Source organism: Prunus mume, linkage group LG2, assembly GCF_029339155.1.
Source record: "Prunus mume cultivar Tortuosa linkage group LG2, ASM2933915v1, whole genome shotgun sequence".
NCBI lineage: Eukaryota > Viridiplantae > Streptophyta > Magnoliopsida > Rosales > Rosaceae > Prunus > Prunus mume.
Genome location: NC_142699.1, coordinates 10,460,405 through 10,477,868, shown reverse-complemented (window position 1 = coordinate 10,477,868; position 17,464 = coordinate 10,460,405). Strand labels below are relative to the sequence as shown.

Below are 17,464 nucleotides of genomic sequence, written 5' to 3'. Positions count from 1 at the left end.
ATATGTTGAAACTAGCAAATTAATATTTATAAAGTACAAAGTAATGCAAATAGGAGGGTCCTTTTAAAAAAATAAAAGTAAATAAATAGTATAGCCGTAAGGATATACTACAATTTTTTATTATTTTTTTTTTACTATAGCCGGGCGGCTATACTGTTTTGGACACATGGCACCTGCATCACTAGCGGTTCCTCTTCTGAAAAAAATTATAAAAAAAAGGTACAGCTGGACGGCTACACACCGTGTTTTTTTTTTTAAATTTTAAAGTAGACTTGTTTTGACACATGTCGTCTAATCATGGGGGGTATTCTTTTTATATAAAAAATAATATATCCGCAAGGCTATACTCAGTTTTTTTTAATTAAAAAAAACAATATGGTCGAACGGTGTATTATTTTACACGTTGGCGAATAGGCGCTTTGAGGTTACTTTGTTTTTTTAAGTAAATAGTCTAGCAGTGCGGCAATACTCGATTTTTTCTTATTTTTTTTTAAAATCGTATAGCTGGCCGGATTTACTGGGTTTTTTAAAATTAATTATCTTTAATAAATAGTTTAGACGAGCAGCTATAGTCATTATATATATGTATATATATGTATGTATTTTTCAATAATACATTCGTGTTCTAGACACGTCTCACGTTTTTAAAAAGCAGTCGTACAATAGTCGTATTATACATGTACATATGTATTTCTAATATTTTATACACATATTTTATACAAATTTTTCAGTAAAACACACAAAATTCATGTATTATACAAATAATTCTCACATATTATTGAATAAGAATAATATATGATATAAAAGTTATATTAAAATATAGTGGTCAATTAATATATACTTTGGATATGTTGAAACTAATAACAAATATCCATAAAGTACAAACTAATGCAATTAGGAGGGTCATTTTTTCTTAATTTTTTTTTATATTAAATAGTATAACCGTAAAAAATAGTACAGCCGCACGGCCATACGCCTTGTTTTTAATTTTTTTGAAAATATACTTGTTTTGACAGACGCCTAATCGCTGGTGGTCCTCTTTTTTTAGAATAAAAATTAGTATAGCCGCTGGGCTATAATTATTTTTTAAATTTTTTCAAACCGTATAGCCGCTCGGCTAAAAGTATTTTTTAATTTTTTTAAAACGTATAGCCGCTCGGCTATAAGTATTTTTTAATGTTTTCAAAACGTAAAGCCGCATGGCGATACGACTCTGTGGCTGCTTTTTTTTTTAAGTATAGCCGGTTGGCTATACATGTTTTACACGTGGCACCCCAATCGCTAGAGGGGCCTTGTTTTTAAAAATTGTACAGCGCACGGCTATACTCTTAAGATGGGTGAAAAACTAGTTCACCCATGTTTAAAGAGATGAAGAATCGGTGGTGGAGAGCAGAGCGACACTTGTATACGGTGTTGCAGTCAAATATTGTACATAGTTCTCAAAACCCCATGAAGATTTTTTTGGCTAGAAAACAACCCCATGAGGATTTAATGGACTCTGTTGCTCTACATCTTTCGGTGCCAAGAGAAGACAGAGTCAAAGACAGACAATGGGTTTGGGTTTTAGGCTGAACCTCAAGTGTGGCTTTCCTGTTCATTCTTCTTACTGGCAAACCACTTCCCCTTCGAAGCTTTCTTCAACTTCTGGTGAGTTTCATTGGCTTTCTCTGCAGCTGATTTCATATGCCTGCTCCACCAGAGAGACTGTTAGTTTCTCTGCTTTTGCAACTTTCATCTTTGTTTTGAGATTTTCTTGAATTTCCCAGCATTGCATCTGTTTTTGGCAATCTGAAACACCTCATTGTATCTTTTTAAGTAAACCCACAAAGCATCATACTGTGTTACTTCTTAGTTCATAGTAGAGAAAGTGAATTTCCAAGATGATCAAAAGGCATTTTTAAGAATTGGGTCTTGAAGTTTTCAATGGGCTATTGAAACTGACTTGGAAAATTTGGAAATTTGGCTATTGTCTAAGCTCCCATCTACCATAAGTGATGCACATTGGTATTGGCTTGAACTTGGCACTCAACTTTTATTATACTTATAATTTTCTATGTAAATTGATACAGTTAGAGGCAGGGAGGGCTCTTTCAACTCAGCAAGGTTGTCCTTTCTGTCTGTTATTTCTGAGGAAGGTGAGGCTTCTAGTAAAGATCCTCTGAAAGTGTACACTTGTCCATCTGCTTCCCCACAAATCTTAGAGGATGGTGTCTCAGAAATGGAAGAGGTGAAGGTTTGCCCTTTAATTGAGTTGTTGCTTAAAAGTTGCACAATCTCAATCACACTGAATTTTCATTCTTTTTAGTAGATGAAAATCTTACCATGACTTTTGCCTTTCAGGCAGCCTTTAGGAGGGTGCCAAAGAGTATTAGTGACAACCGGATGCCTGTTGCAGAAGGCAAGTTTATATCCAATAAAGGCTTAGAAGCATGCACGGCATCTCATTTTAGTTTGTTACTGCAAAACCTTAATGTTTTGGAGGAGACTTTTGCTACTTCAAATGTGTTAAAGTTGGAGAAAGAGATACTTTTGCAACTAGCAAGGCTTGGGGCTCTAAAGTTATTCGATATCTGTCTATCAAGAACTCTTAAAACCTCAAGCTTTTTGGATTTGTCTGACATACCTACAGTACCGGTTGAAGAGGGTAAGATGGAGAGAAAAGAAGATAACAACGTATTCGAGATTATTGTTCGTTCTGGGAAAAAGGAAGAAAGAAGATCAAGAAAAAGAACATCAGATAATGCCATAGTGTCTTCTAATTCATTGCCTCCAAAAACAATTTGGAAAGGTCTTAAAAATCCTACTCTTTCATCAGGAAAAAGAGCATCAAATTATAGAAGTAGAAGACTGACCATTTCTAAAAATGAGGCAGAAATGTCAATCGGGGTTAAGGTTGTGCTTATCTTCAAGGGTACAGATTAAAATAAAATTTTGCTTGCTTCAAGGATGTTTTTACCAGCTATGCTTTTGTATCATTACAGGTGATCGCCGACTTGGAGAGAATTAAAGAAACTTTGGAAAAGGAAACTGGTAAAGTAGTGACCTTAAGGTGCTGGGCAGAAGCAGCTGGAGTTCATGAAAGGGTGCTGCTACAGCATTTGCGTTTTGGTTGGTATTGCCAGGATGAGCTTATAAGGAGCACTCGTTCCTTAGTTCTATACCTTGCTAGAAACTATAGAGGGCTAGGGGTAGCCTTGGATGATTTAATTCAGGTTTGTGAAACCTATATTCATTTTGTGGTTGTTCACAGTGCTTTTACAATATAACACATTAATTTTTACTTTTTTCTAGTTTATAAAAGATGTTTCTTAGTAATTTTTTCCATGAAATAATTCACCTGTGATTATATTCGATGCGGTTCGTTGTTGATCATTGAAACAACTTTGATCAGATGTCAAAACTTACTCTTACTACATGTATTTATGTGATATTTACTCTCAATTTACTAGTCTATCTCCCCCTCTATTTCTTAGGCTGGAAACCTGGGTCTCCTGCAAGGTGCAGAAAGGTTTGATCACTCAAGGGGTTATAGATTCTCAACCTATGTTCAATACTGGATAAGGAAATCAATGTCAAGATTGGTGGCACAGCATGCTAGGGGGGTCCAAATTCCTGTATGTTGTTCCTCTCTTCTTTGAAAGATCGTACAATATTGTGTTGATGAGTGCTGGTGGTTGATCATTGAGTTGTTTTATTGTAGTTCACACTAAGCAAGGCAATAAATCAGATACAGAAAGCTCGAAAAGCCAATTACAACAGCCACATGAAATACCCAGATGATGAGGAAATTGCAAAGATTACAGGTCTTTCTTTGGCGAGAATCAGATCAGCTAGTACATGTCTGAGAGTTGTGGGTTCGGTAGATCATAAAATGTGGGAAAGCTCTGATGGGACATATATGGTATTGATCTAGCTAATCTTTCTCTGTCTCCCTTGCATGTAAATTTGATACATATTTTTCCTTTGCTAGGACTTAGTTATGGGAATGGGAATTTACTGAGAAAAAGTGGAGATCAATGTAGTTAGTATCACTTTGTGGTCAAAGTTCTTATAGTTTAGGAAGCTAAGGATAGAACACACAAAATCCTGCAGGCCTGCAACAAATTGGAAATTTGGGATATCGCGGTCCTTAATCATGTTGAAAGTAGTGGTGAGATTGTTAACTAGAAAACCTGTTTTGTGTTCATGATCCAGGAATTTACACCAGACACATCACTAAAGAGCCCTGAAGAAACTGTCATGAGGCAACACATGAAAAAGGACATTCATGATCTGCTGAAAGGGTTGAATTTGAGAGAGAGGCAAGTGTTGGTACTGCGATACGGGCTAAACAACTACGACCCCAAGTCACTTGAGGAGATTGGCAGACTTTTCCATGTGAGCAAGGAGTGGATAAGGAAGATAGAAAAGAAAGCTCTGATGAAGCTGAAGGTTGAAGAATCCCACAAATACCTAAGCCATTACTTGAATAACTAGTAGGTTCAGAGTAACATGGAAAGAAAGCAAGCCATCCTTAGTTTCTCTATCAGATGCAGTAGCCCGGGCAAATTAGTCAATCATATGCTGACAACTATAGCTACTTGCTGGTAGAGATTGAAGGATACAGAAAATCATGGGTTACCTTCTCTTATTTCCCCATCAAAATTGCAGCTCACAACTCTACCATGGGAATTTTTGTTGCTCTCATGCGAAGATTACAATGTTGTATGTTAGCATTCTTTCATTTCCCTCGGCGTGTTGGGGAAGAATTGCATGTGCTGATTGTTCTTTCAAGCCTTTTTTTTTCTCTTTTTCAGTTAACAGTGTATAGTATAGAGGTGTGTATTGTATTCTCGTCACCACGGGTACATATTAATGATCTGAACTAGTGTTTACACACAAGTGTTTGTTCTAATGACGCGGTTAAACTCCATTTAATCAAGCTCTCCCCCAATATCTCTGTTTCACTGTCAGCTCTTATCTGTTATCACATTATATACACACTATTGAAAACCTATAAAATATGTGGCTCTGCTGCTCACCCTCCACGCTATGATGCTTACGTAGCCGTTTGAAGGCCTTGATGCCAAAGTAGCCTCATTTTTGCGATAAGGATATATTGGTTCATTGATGTCACTAAAATCTTGAAAGCGATGCATAAAACATGCAGCCAACCAGATTTTCAGAAACCGTTTGCAGAACCCATCCTTACGTCACCTCTCATTTTAGTCCTTATCATTTTCTCTTTGCTCAGATCAGATGAGCTCCTTTTGGGTATTTTTTTTTTCTTTCTGCAAATTTGAGGTTTTCATCTTTTGTATTGCAGCGAAAAAATTAGCTCATTTTTGTTACAAATTAATGCGTTAATCTATACATTTTTTTGTTTCCTCATACAAATTAATGCATTTAACGATATATAATTTGCTCAGTGCTCACTTTTGCAACAAATTAATGCATTTGTCCTCATTTTTGTTTTCTCGTATAAATTAACGCATCTATATATAAAGCAAAATGTAGAGAATGGTGAAACATTCAAATACCAGAAAATGTCATTAGTTAATTCAAGCATTAAAAATTGAAATTATTAATTAAATGAGAATAATATGGTAAATTCACATTTTTTCATATTAAAACAAAATTAGATAATATGTCATATTTTTATGGAATACAACTACCCATTATTTTTTTAATGCTAAAATAATTTTAATTTTTTTAAAAAACCTCTCGCAAAAAACGGAGAGGCTAGTTTAACTGTATATATAAACTTACAATTGTGTGTCCTAAACATTACTTGTCCTAAAACATCAACTGACAAAACCACCAAACTTACCACTTTAGTTATCAATCAAAACATTGGTCATTTAGCTCATTTATTTTGTGTCCTGGTTTTCGTATTTTCTTCTTAGTTGGAAAATTCAGTGCAGTGCATCCGTTTACGGATTTATATAAAAAATGTATTAATAAGATATCGATAAGTTTTGTTGTTTGTTTATATATACAGTTAAACGTTCAGTGCAGTCCCTCTCTCTCAATATCGTTTATAAATACTATAAGGAATTCAAAGTTGAGTGTAAATGAGCGAAGTCACTATCGTAATCGACTGGATTAATCAATTATTGTTCGTAAAGCTTTCCTTACCCAAAAACAAAAACAACAAACAAAAGATATAGTTATAAAGTCCCAACTCCCAACCAACCATGCACAACTTCACACCCAAACAGCGCTAAGGTGCGTGTGAGTAAGCTTGCATTGGGTTGCTTTCTCCCAATTATGGCGACGTGTCCTCCCTTTAAATTTTCAGGAAACACCTAACCCATTCCGTTAAGAAAACGACCTCGTCACCCAGCTGTCCCACGTAAAGCAGTCACAGACCAAGACATTCCCCAATTCCCGTTGAAAAAGAAGCGACAGCAGCCGATGTTGCTGCCTTGCTGGCAGAACACCTCTCCATCGGTCACGCAACTTAGCTCCCCCGCGGGTAAGTAGCCGTTGATTTTTTGCTGCCAAATCTTTTGCCTCCGCCACGCGCCGAGCACCAATGCTCGTTAGGTGTCCCTGGTTACTTTCCTTTTACGGCGTCGTTTCACGCTGCTTTTCATTATCTCTCTCTGCGTTGTCTAGGAGAGTGTGTGAAACGTTCTTTATAAAAGCGTGAGATCCATCTGAATATATGATCAGGCACGCTGAACCATACGAAACACCAAACCCGCATAGCCAATCCCAGTTCTATTTACAAGACATCCGAAAACACACGTAATCTACAACCAATGGTTGTCTTCCACAACCCAAGCTCATGTAAAACAGACAGCACCTGATCATTTTCTCAAACCTCCTCAAACTTCCCCAAAAATCAATGAACTTCCTGTTCCCCACCCTGTCCCCTCTTTCTCTCTCTTTGTTGCAGAACGATTTCTAGGGTTGTCAGTGGAGTTTCCTTCACCAAAACGCACAAATTCACACGGTGGTCTCTGCGTTTCATTGCATTCAAAATCGCAATCCAATTCGCCCCAAATTCCCAATTCGGAGCTTTCAAATCCAACCCAATGAGTAATGACTCTCGCCACCAGTGAATGGCTCGCTTTCACCCTCCCACTCTCCATTTCGCCTTCTTCTACATCCTCATAGCCCTAACCACAAACCCTCGCCTACTCCTCGCCTCCGATGACGACGAGTTTTCGATAATCGATTCCGATGCCAATCTCTTCCACCAGGACTACTCGCCGCCGGCTCCGCCTCCACCTCCGCCGCACCCGCCGTCAGTCTCGTGCACCGATGACCTCGGCGGCGTCGGCACTCTGGACGCCACGTGTAAGATAGTCGCCGACACGAACCTCACCACCGACGTGTACATAGAAGGGAAGGGCAATTTTTATATCCTACCCGGGGTGAGATTCTATTGCTCGAGTCCTGGTTGCGTTGTAATTGTTAACATTACTGGTAACTTTAGTTTAGGCAACTCCTCGTCGATTTTAGCTGGGGCTTTCGAGCTCACGGCGCAAAATGCCAGCTTTCTCGATGGCTCGGCGGTGAACACGACGGCTTTGGCGGGGAAGCCGCCGGCGCAGACCAGTGGGACCCCTCAGGGGATTGAGGGGGCGGGTGGGGGCCACGGAGGACGGGGCGCATGTTGTTTGGTGGATGAGACGAAGCTTCCGGAGGACGTGTGGGGCGGCGACGCCTACTCGTGGTCGACGCTGCAGGGTCCGCGTAGTTTTGGGAGCCGAGGGGGGTCGACGAGTAGGGAGGTGGATTATGGAGGTTTAGGGGGTGGGAGGGTGTGGCTGGAGATCAAGAAATTTCTTGTGGTGAATGGAAGTGTTTTGGCTGAAGGAGGTGATGGAGGAACAAAAGGTGGAGGTGGTTCTGGTGGCAGCATCTACATTAAGGCTCGTAAAATGTAATATTCATCATTAATTCTCCTTTTTTTTTTTTCCTAAGAATATTTTTGAAAAAGCTCTTTATATTGATTTTTGTGTTGAATGAGCTTTAGGTTTTGATTATATGTTGATGAGAAATGTCGGAAAAAAGTAGATATATGATTACTGTAGTTAAGATGGTGAGTTTGGCTTTATTTGTTTAGTGAGAATGTTACAGAAATGAAAAGGAAATTTAAAATTTTCCATTTCTCTATGTAGGAAGTAGCAATACGATAGACTTCTCTACCTAACATTAATTATGCCTTCGTTTGGTTTAGTTTTTAGCTTGTTGAGGCAAAGCAAAAAGAGTGGAATATAAAATGACAAAAAATAAAATTTCATTGGTTGCCATGAATCTTACAATGTTACACTTTGTTCACTGTGTAGATTTTTCTTAAAAGAAAAATGAAAAATGCGAAGGGCAAAAGTTGGCAATAATGCCAGTTACAATGTACTAGTGAGGCTATGCGCTCTATTTCAGTTACACATTGGTTGTACATTTGATTCTCGACATGTGTTCTGATAATCTACTTCCTTTTCTCTTGGAGTGGACTTTTGGTGGATGGAAAAAGATGTTTGAGAATTAACTTTATTCAATCCTTGAATGTTTGTTTTTCGATTCTTGCTTTCTATTCTGATGACAAAATGCTAGAAAGGTAACAACTGGATACATGGTATCTTTGTAGGCGTGCATCAAAACATGGTTATTTTGCTTATATATATTATCAGGTGTTATTCTTATCTGCGTAGGTGTTTGTAAATGTGTCACTATGTTTTATCTAATTGTTCTGATGCCCCAAGTCTATGTGACTGTTGGTATGACTGCTTTCCATCTGCATCAAGTTGCATCACTACATATATTGTTATACCTTATACGTGCATATTATGCAAGGGGGCCTTCATGCATTCTAATAGAACTCTGTTGTTTTGAAGTGCAGGACTGGTAATGGCAGGATAAGTGCTTGTGGCGGCAATGGTTATGCTGGTGGTGGCGGTGGAAGAGTGTCAGTTGATGTCTTTAGTAGGCACGATGACCCAAAAATTTTTGTGCATGGTGAGACACCATTTTGTTCGCCAGGCATGGCTAGCGCTGTTGTCATTTCTTGTAAACGTTTTGGAACAGCCTTATTTGCAACTTAATGATTGACAATTTTCTTGCCTTGCTTTTTGGCATTGTATGTGATTTTCTTAGTAGTTTCTCATGTTTTGTAATATGCTGTTCTGATTTCAATATATGTTGGTGGATCTTGTAAAACATCTCTTTATCTACTTACTGATGGTCTGGTCCTAGTTTTCCAAATGGGTTCACTGAGTTGGACCTCCACCCTCTCAACGTTTGTTATGATTAAGTAGAATTCCTTAGACATCTATCTGTTTCCATCTTATAAATCTTATTGGAGCTGTTTAATATGACTTTAACAGTTCTATTGTTCACTTCTTATGTTTTTAATACTGAACTACAATTTAAGTGTTCATAATTTTTCCATTGATCTTGTTGGTTTTATTTATGAAAGACAGATTCTACTCAAGTAGCTCAACTCAACTAAGGTTTCATCCCTAAAATATTGGGTTGACTATTAGAAGATATATTGTTGCTTAATTTAATGTAAGTTATGCAATGAGTCTCGGGGATATGTGTCAGCAACCCTCTTGAAGAAGATCAAAATTGTGTTAATGGTGCTTACTTCTTGATGTGGAATGATGGGAGTATTATTTTCTGAGTGTTCAAACACTGACCTTAATTATCTCATTTGCAGGAGGAAGTAGCTATGCTTGTCCAGAAAATGCGGGTGCTGCTGGGACTCTATATGATGCAGTTCCTCGAAGCCTTTTTGTTAACAATCATAACAAGTCAACAGATACAGAAACACTTCTTTTGGAGTTTCCTTTTCATCCTCTTTGGACAAATGTTTATATTGAAAATAAGGCGAGGGCCACTGTTCCTTTGCTTTGGAGTCGTGTCCAGGTTTGTGAAACTCAATTTTGTAACCTATAGTAGACTTCTGAAGGTGTTTCTTCCTACTAATTACATTCTCATTTTTTGTACGGCTTATGTGTTCTTTTTCTTATAGATTTTGTATCTAGTTTAAAAAATTGAGAGACTGCAGGTGTTACACAAAAGTTTTAAATTTTGAGGAAAATTTCAGTTACCCATTCCTTGTGCTGTACAGGTACAAGGACAGATAAGCCTTTTGAGTGATGGTGTGTTAAGCTTTGGACTTCCACATTATGCTTCATCAGAGTTTGAGTTATTGGCTGAAGAGTTGTTAATGAGTGACTCTGTAATCAAGGTAAGTGGCAAATTTGTCAATTTCCTTGTTTGCAGTTCCTGTCCTGATTCTATCAGATGCAATTTTGTGGACAATATTTTTTTATTTTTCATTTGCTTCAGCTACTGTCCTTATCATGTGGATAACTTGTATACCATGTTTCAGTTCAGCAGAGAGCTTAATAATCTTGATGAGAATATCATATTTCTGCTTACTGTCAAATTTCTGTGACACTGACACGCCTTGCATTTCATCTTGTGCGAAGCCATTCATTTTTGTCGCTTCTGATTTTTAACTATGATGGTTATGGTATTCTAATGATAAACTGGCCCCTTTTTTTTTCCTTTTCTAACTTCAGGTGTATGGGGCCTTACGCATGTCTGTAAAAATGTTCTTGATGTGGAATTCCAAGATGCTCATTGACGGTGGTGGGGAAGAAGCTGTTGAGACATCCTTGCTTGAGGCTAGTAACTTAGTTGTTCTTAGGGTAAATTGCTTACTATCTCTTTGCATTTTCTGGAGTTTATTGCTTATGATGCATTCATATATGACAGTAATCTTTATTCATAATAGGAATCATCTGTGATACACTCTAATGCAAACCTGGGAGTTCATGGACAAGGTTTGTTGAACTTGTCAGGACCAGGAGATTCGATTCAAGGACAACGTCTGGTTCTATCACTATTCTACAGTATTCATGTGAGTGATTTTTCTTGATGTAATAGGTATCCTTGATGTTCTGTTTACATGTAGTTTGTTCAACTGTTTATTCTTTTGTTCTGGAAACTGATTATTAATTTTGGACATGCTAGGCCTGATGGAATATACTTGTTCTACATCATTAATTGATGATTCCTTTTTCTTTATGAAGGTTGGACCTGGATCTGTTTTGCGTGGTCCCTTGGAGAATGCCACATCTGATTCTCTGTAAGTTTGACCTGGGTTGTATCGTACCCAGGTCTGATTGAATCTTCTTCTGTCCCCTTCCTCTCCCCTCCCCCCCCCCCAAAAAAAGGGGAACTTTGTATGGTCCCCCTTTAGTCACTAATTTTATCGGTTGTCATGTTCTAATGTTCTATAGGACACCAAAGCTGTATTGTGAAAACAAAGATTGCCCCTCTGAACTACTCCATCCACCTGAAGATTGCAATGTGAACTCATCCCTGTCCTTTACTCTTCAGGTGTGTAATGAGTTGAGATATCCAGTAAGGGGGCTTAACAATGAACTTGCTTTGGAAATTTTTCAATCTTGTTACTTTGGTTTGTCAGATATGCCGAGTTGAGGATATCATTATTGAAGGCCTTGTAAAAGGATCCGTTGTCCATTTTCACCGGGCAAGGACCATTGCTATCCAGTCTTCTGGAGCACTAAGTGCATCAGGAATGGGTAAGCTTTTCAGGACACCCCTACCTTTCCAAATTTGACCGAAATACGTGCCGCAAAGTGTGAATGCTTGGAAAGAATAATCTTTTTTGTTTGGAAATATTACATATACTGCAGGCTGTACCGGCGGCATTGGTAGTGGCAACATTCTAAGCAATGGAAGCGGCAGTGGTGGCGGGCATGGTGGTAAAGGTGGGATTGCATGTTATGATGGTAGTTGTGTTGAGGGTGGAATCTCATACGGGAATGAAGAGTTGCCTTGTGAACTTGGTAGTGGAAGCGGAAATGACATTTCTGCTGGTTCAACTGCTGGTGGTGGTATTATCGGTAAGCTTATATTTTGAGCTGTTAGGTTAGGTGGTTTTCATGCTATTTTTCTTTCAATCAGTGGAAGGCATTTTGAATATAGCCATATCCTAGTGTTAGTGGCAGTTTTCCATTTCACCATATGTCTGAGGCTGAAGCAATGCTAATCATCTGTCACTTAAACTTGTATTTTGTTTTTGACTTGGCTATGTTTATACTTGCATAATTGAGTTCACAGTTACCCTTTCCAATTCTTTTCCCCATAGTAATACATTGTATCTTCCAAACAGTAATGGGTTCTTCGGAGCATCCCTTGTCAAGTTTGTCCGTTGAAGGCTCAATGACAACTGATGGTGAAAGTTTTGAAAGGACTACTTTAAAAGAAAATTTTCCCCTTGTTAATAGTTTAAGTGGAGGTCCTGGGGGTGGGTCTGGTGGTTCTATACTTCTGTTCTTGCGAACACTAGCTCTCGGTGAGTCTGCCATTCTTTCAAGTGTTGGGGGATACAGTAGTTCCATTGGCGGTGGTGGAGGTGGTGGTGGAAGGATTCATTTCCATTGGTCAGACATTCCCACTGGAGATGTGTATCAGCCCATTGCAAGTGTGGACGGAAGCATCCTTTCAGGGTTTGTATAGTCAAATTTGTTCATATTTTCTTACAAACTACTATGAGTAGGACCCCACGTTCAATCCATGTTTGAAGGGTATTACCATGCAATCAACTCTGAAAAAAAGAAATACTTTTTCTCTGTATTGCAGGGGAGGGGAGGGTAGGGACCAGGGTGGTGCTGGAGAAGATGGAACGGTGACGGGGAAAGATTGCCCAAAAGGTCTTTATGGGACCTTTTGTGAGGTATGCCTAAATTGTTTGGACATAGTTTGTATGTCTATGGCTGGGGTTTCTCTCTCTCCCTTCCCACTACCATTATCAATAATTAAAAGTGGATTGATTAACTATAATATTATAGAAATTAAATTCTGTCATTTTTTCGTTCTTCAGGAATGCCCAGCTGGCACTTATAAGAATGTTATTGGGTCTGATAGGGCACTTTGTCATCATTGTCCTGCTAATGAGCTTCCCCTTCGTGCAATTTATATTTCTGTCCGAGGTACTTCTATAACTGTAGTGATTAATTGCTTTATTAGGAGCCAGAATGCCTGCTGCCTTTGAGTTCTAATGGTATTGTACCTTTGATTTGTAGTCATTATATATTGTTTCCAGATCCATATTATTACTTGTTAAATTGCGTCCAAAGTTTTTGCAACTTCTGGTAATTTATCTATTAAACCACACCTTGTCTTCTTATCAGGTGGTGTTGCTGAGGCTCCATGTCCTTTCAAATGCATTTCAGACAGATATCACATGCCACACTGTTATACGGCTCTTGAAGAATTGATTTACACGTTTGGTGGGCCTTGGCTATTTGGTCTTCTTCTGATTGGTCTCCTCATCCTGTTAGCTTTGGTTCTCAGTGTTGCACGAATGAAATTTGTTGGGGTTGATGAATTACCAGGCCCCGCTCCCACTCAACATGGCTCACAAATAGATCACTCCTTCCCTTTCCTGGAGTCATTGAATGAGGTTTTGTTCTTGTATAAAAGAACTTTGCCATTGCCCTATCTCTCTCTCTCCCCCTATCCCCCCCACCCCCACCCACTTCCCACACTTTTTTGATTGATAAGCTGTGTTCATTTTGTAGGTTTTGGAAACAAATAGAGCCGAGGAGTCACAGAGTCATGTGCACCGGATGTATTTTATGGGTCCTAATACGTTTGGCAAACCTTGGCATTTACCCCACACTCCACCAGAGCAAGTAAAAGAGATTGTGTGAGTTAACTTGTATATATTATTTATGTACAATTATTTCAGTATCCACTTAGGACTCTAAGGAACTTTAACTTTGTGGCTATTTTCTCTTTCTTATTTATATATGACAAATCTAAAAGATTATAGTTTGAAATATAGCGTTCCCTATGGCAGATATGAGGGGCCATTCAATACATTTGTCGATGAGATTAATTCCATTGCCACTTATCAATGGTGGGAAGGAGCAATGTACAGCATTCTTTCTGTTCTTGCCTACCCCCTTGCATGGTCATGGCAGCACTGGCGCCGAAGATTGAAATTGCAACGTCTCCGTGAATTTGTTAGATCGGAATATGATCATGCCTGCTTACGGTCTTGTCGTTCACGAGCCCTATATGAAGGGATCAAGGTTTGTGACTACCAGTGTTTTTCCTTTCTTTTAAACTTCTTTTTCTTGTATTTTTTAAAAACTGAATACCATTTATGGGTTTTTGTGCAATTGATTGTTTACGTGCATGCCATAATTGATTGTATTTCCTTTTAAATCTATTTTGTTATTTAGATTTTTCTTTTATTAGAGTTTGAGTACAGTATACATGTGGGAAGACGATTGCGTTCTCTTTATCTGTTGAGCGATTACTGTATAACGTGTGAGGGTTTATTACTTGTTTCAACGTTTCTTTTTTTTTGTGGGCCATCTTGGGATGTTATTTCCTGTAATTTTCTTCTCAATTATGTTCATGTATATTTATGTTTTACATAATTCTTTAACATTTATTTGGACGTTTTTATCCTAGCATACATGTTTTTCTTCTGAATTCCCTTAGCCATTTAGAGGAGCAAAGTTCCTTATAAACAATTAGCATGTTCTTCAAAACTTAATTACTTGTAATGTGTAAAAGGAGCAATATTCACAATGCGGACTTGGTTTTTCATCATGTAACTTTTTGCTGTATTATTGTCAGGTAGCTGCAACTTCTGACTTAATGCTAGCATATGTGGACTTCTTCCTTGGTGGGGATGAAAAGAGAACTGATCTTCCTCCTCGTTTACATCACAGATTTCCTATGTCATTACCTTTTGGAGGTGATGGAAGTTACATGGCCCCTTTCTCACTTCACAGCGATAATATTGTTACAAGCCTCATGAGTCAGGTTTGGTTGTTGATCTGACAAATTCAAAGCCCAGTTGGCGAAACTGATCTATTTTTATGTTCTAGCTTCTTTACAACTTTATTAATCTTAACACATTTGCTGTGCAGTCAGTCCCACCTACCACATGGTACCGTATGGTGGCTGGTTTGAATGCACAATTACGCTTAGTTTGCCGTGGGCGGCTAAGAGTTACTCTTCATCCTGTCCTTAGGTGGCTTGAAAGTTATGCCAACCCTGCTTTGAAGATTTATGGTGTACGTGTCGATCTTGCTTGGTTTCAGGCTACAGCTTGTGGTTATTGTCATTATGGATTGGTGGTGGATGCTCTTGAAGAGGACAGTGATCCGGCCTCTGTTGTGAGCATCGATGGAGCAATACGAACTGAAGAATCACGGTAATGGCTTGTAATGTGTGTCCGGAACAATTGTTTTTTTGTTATCATTTAGGTCCCTGCAAATTTCATTTGATATTAGATTATTGTCAGAACTGATTGTGGCGTAGTGAAAATTCTGTGCATGAGATTATGATTGAAATTTAGTGAAACTTATGCGCATTAGATTAGGAGTAAAATTTTGTCCATTAGCAGTCCCAATTTTTTTATAATACCGTCATTATGGTTATTACCCTTACGTAGGAAACTGGGTTTTTTGAATAGCGGTAAAGAAATATTATGCAAAATGCAACTAATAAGATCAGATGAAATTTGGAACAATGATAATATGCACAAGCATGAACGCGTGAACACTGAGACAAAATAATGGTACTGGCATAACATCAAATAGATAAGTCCGTCGGCCTGTGTAGTGATACATGAAGAGATTTAAGTGGTATAAAGCACTACTTTGAGTACATATGTAGCGATACACTTGGATGCTAGTGAGTTTGACTCTGTTTTCTTTGACTTTTAGCGCAAATATCATTTACAAAGAAGATTCATTGGGTCATTTGAGAGAAACACTCATAAGCCAATCTCACAGAAGCAGTGAAAATCTAATGAGGCGAAAGAGAACATATGGAGGGATTATAGAGGCTAACAACTTACAAATGCTTGAAGAAAAGAGAGATATATTTTATCTTCTCTCTTTTATACTTCATAATACTAAACCTGTTGGACACCAGGTATCTCTCATGCGTATATAACAGTACATATATAATATATGTTAGCTGGAGATTTCAAATCTCTCATTATTAACAATTTTTTATATGAACTGCAGGATCTCGTTGGTTTAGTCATCTCGATGCTCCTCTTAGGAGATTTTAGCTTAGTTTTGCTTACATTGCTCCAGTTGTATTCAATTTCATTAGCGGATGTCTTTCTGGTTCTATTTATTTTACCGCTTGGCATTCTTCTTCCATTTCCTGCTGGTATCAATGCTCTATTCAGTCATGGACCCAGACGTTCTGCTGGCCTTGCACGTGTACATGCTTTGTGGAACCTTACATCCCTGATTAATGTCGTAAGTTTCTACTTTTTATCCTTTGCTTTGTAAGTCTTCCCTCTCCCAATAAGATATAAGGAAGGCTTACAAAAAGAAATAAATATTTTGGTACAATTGCTTCAAGTTCAGAAATCTTCTATTTCTTTACTGGAATCCGAATTTGCTAATTTGTATTATATATTGATGCTGTATTCTTTTGCCAGGTGGTTGCTTTTGTTTGTGGATATGTTCATTATAACACTCAGTCATCAAATAAAATACCTCAATTTCAACCCTGGAATATTAGCATGTGAGAAGATCTCTACCTACCAAAAACACCGTTAGTCCAAATAGTAAGTTCTGTTCTTGGCACAATACTCAACTAACAGGTTGTTTTTCTTTATCCGTGGCTGTCGATGCAGGGATGAAAGTGAATGGTGGATTTTTCCTGCTGGACTGCTGCTTTGTAAAATTTTTCAATCCCAGCTAATCAACTGGCATGTTGCCAATCTGGAGATTCAAGACCGTTCATTGTACAGCAATGATGTTGAGCTGTTCTGGCAGTCGTGACCATATTTAACAAGATATTCTCCACAATTAACATGTATTTTTTGCTTTATTCCTATTTTGTAATACTTTCTGCTTGTATGTTATTTTGACAGTAGGTGAGTGATTGACTTAGGTTAGGGGAAAAAAAGTGTTGAAATATGAATTCAGGAAAGTAAAAAGAAATAGATGAGAACAAAAGTTGAGAGGCAATGATTTATTCTGTAACCACTTTTGAAAAATGTGCAAGTTTGTTTTCTGTAAATAGTAATTGGGGCATATATTATACCCACTCTTTAGTGGATTTGAGCCTTCATTGCCTACATTTTCCTGTAATACTTGGGGCCTGGCCCCACATATATATAATCGGGACTTTCTTGGTCCATTTTATTTATTTTCATTATTGTTATTCGATTGGACCAATTGGTATGCGCAACTTTTCTAGAATAGTCTGGTGTCTTCTTTGAGTCTTTAAGTTCTCAGCCAAGTTACAGACTGCAGCTGGTTTTCGGTTTTGGGAGGAAAATCCTGTTCGTCCAAGTTGCACTCTTTCTGTTTTTTGTTATAACTATATTGCAGCTGGCAGCAGATACCCACCCGAGTGTTGCACAAGATGGCAGAATTTTATTGGAAAGTATGATGAAACTGAAAGCCTAAGTTCAAAAGCTTTCTTTTCAGCAACT

The 17,464-nt window shown here is 38.1% G+C and overlaps 2 protein-coding genes across 6 annotated transcripts; both read left to right on the top strand.

Annotated features, from left to right (window-relative positions):
* The first annotated feature begins 1,391 nt into the window (after window positions 1-1,391).
* On the top strand, window positions 1,392-4,933 carry SIGC (RNApolymerase sigma-subunit C). The gene is made up of 7 exons (XM_008221922.2): window positions 1,392-1,647; window positions 2,070-2,227; window positions 2,341-2,892; window positions 2,982-3,212; window positions 3,474-3,614; window positions 3,701-3,901; window positions 4,195-4,933. The coding sequence occupies exons 1-7, from the start codon at window positions 1,551-1,553 to the stop codon at window positions 4,474-4,476; spliced, it is 1,662 nt and encodes a 553-aa protein (XP_008220144.2). The 5' UTR covers window positions 1,392-1,550; the 3' UTR covers window positions 4,477-4,933.
* A 1,933-nt stretch (window positions 4,934-6,866) lies between these two features.
* On the top strand, window positions 6,867-17,175 carry LOC103320297 (uncharacterized). 5 transcript variants are annotated; one of them, XM_089044985.1, is made up of 22 exons: window positions 6,867-7,876; window positions 8,834-8,949; window positions 9,653-9,861; window positions 10,067-10,186; window positions 10,524-10,652; window positions 10,739-10,864; window positions 11,037-11,092; window positions 11,247-11,346; window positions 11,435-11,552; window positions 11,667-11,876; window positions 12,146-12,482; window positions 12,616-12,709; window positions 12,857-12,965; window positions 13,167-13,438; window positions 13,557-13,684; window positions 13,838-14,072; window positions 14,629-14,817; window positions 14,925-15,211; window positions 15,726-15,936; window positions 16,032-16,274; window positions 16,460-16,545; window positions 16,658-17,175. In XM_089044985.1, the coding sequence occupies exons 1-22, from the start codon at window positions 7,050-7,052 to the stop codon at window positions 16,803-16,805; spliced, it is 4,350 nt and encodes a 1,449-aa protein (XP_088901111.1). In that variant the 5' UTR covers window positions 6,867-7,049; the 3' UTR covers window positions 16,806-17,175. The 5 variants fall into 5 exon arrangements, 3 of the variants coding, with proteins under 3 accessions (XP_088901111.1, XP_088901110.1, XP_088901112.1); XM_089044984.1 differs by having other exon boundaries at window positions 13,823-14,072; XR_016123798.1 differs by lacking the exon at window positions 15,726-15,936.
* Window positions 17,176-17,464: the final 289 nt, after the last annotated feature.

Bases quoted from the DNA above. Each gene is read 5' to 3' on its own strand.
- SIGC (XM_008221922.2), top strand. From the start codon at position 1,551: ATGGGTTTGGGTTTTAGGCTGAACCTCAAGTGTGGCTTTCCTGTTCAT. The intron at 2,228-2,340 runs GTGAAGGTTTGC...TTTGCCTTTCAG, and splicing joins GTGTCTCAGAAATGGAAGAG to GCAGCCTTTAGGAGGGTGCC. The intron at 2,893-2,981 runs GTTGTGCTTATC...GTATCATTACAG, and splicing joins AAATGTCAATCGGGGTTAAG to GTGATCGCCGACTTGGAGAG.
- LOC103320297 (XM_089044984.1), top strand. From the start codon at position 7,050: ATGGCTCGCTTTCACCCTCCCACTCTCCATTTCGCCTTCTTCTACATC. The intron at 7,877-8,833 runs GTAATATTCATC...TTTGAAGTGCAG, and splicing joins TACATTAAGGCTCGTAAAAT to GACTGGTAATGGCAGGATAA. The intron at 15,212-15,725 runs GTAATGGCTTGT...TTTGACTTTTAG, and splicing joins ATACGAACTGAAGAATCACG to CGCAAATATCATTTACAAAG.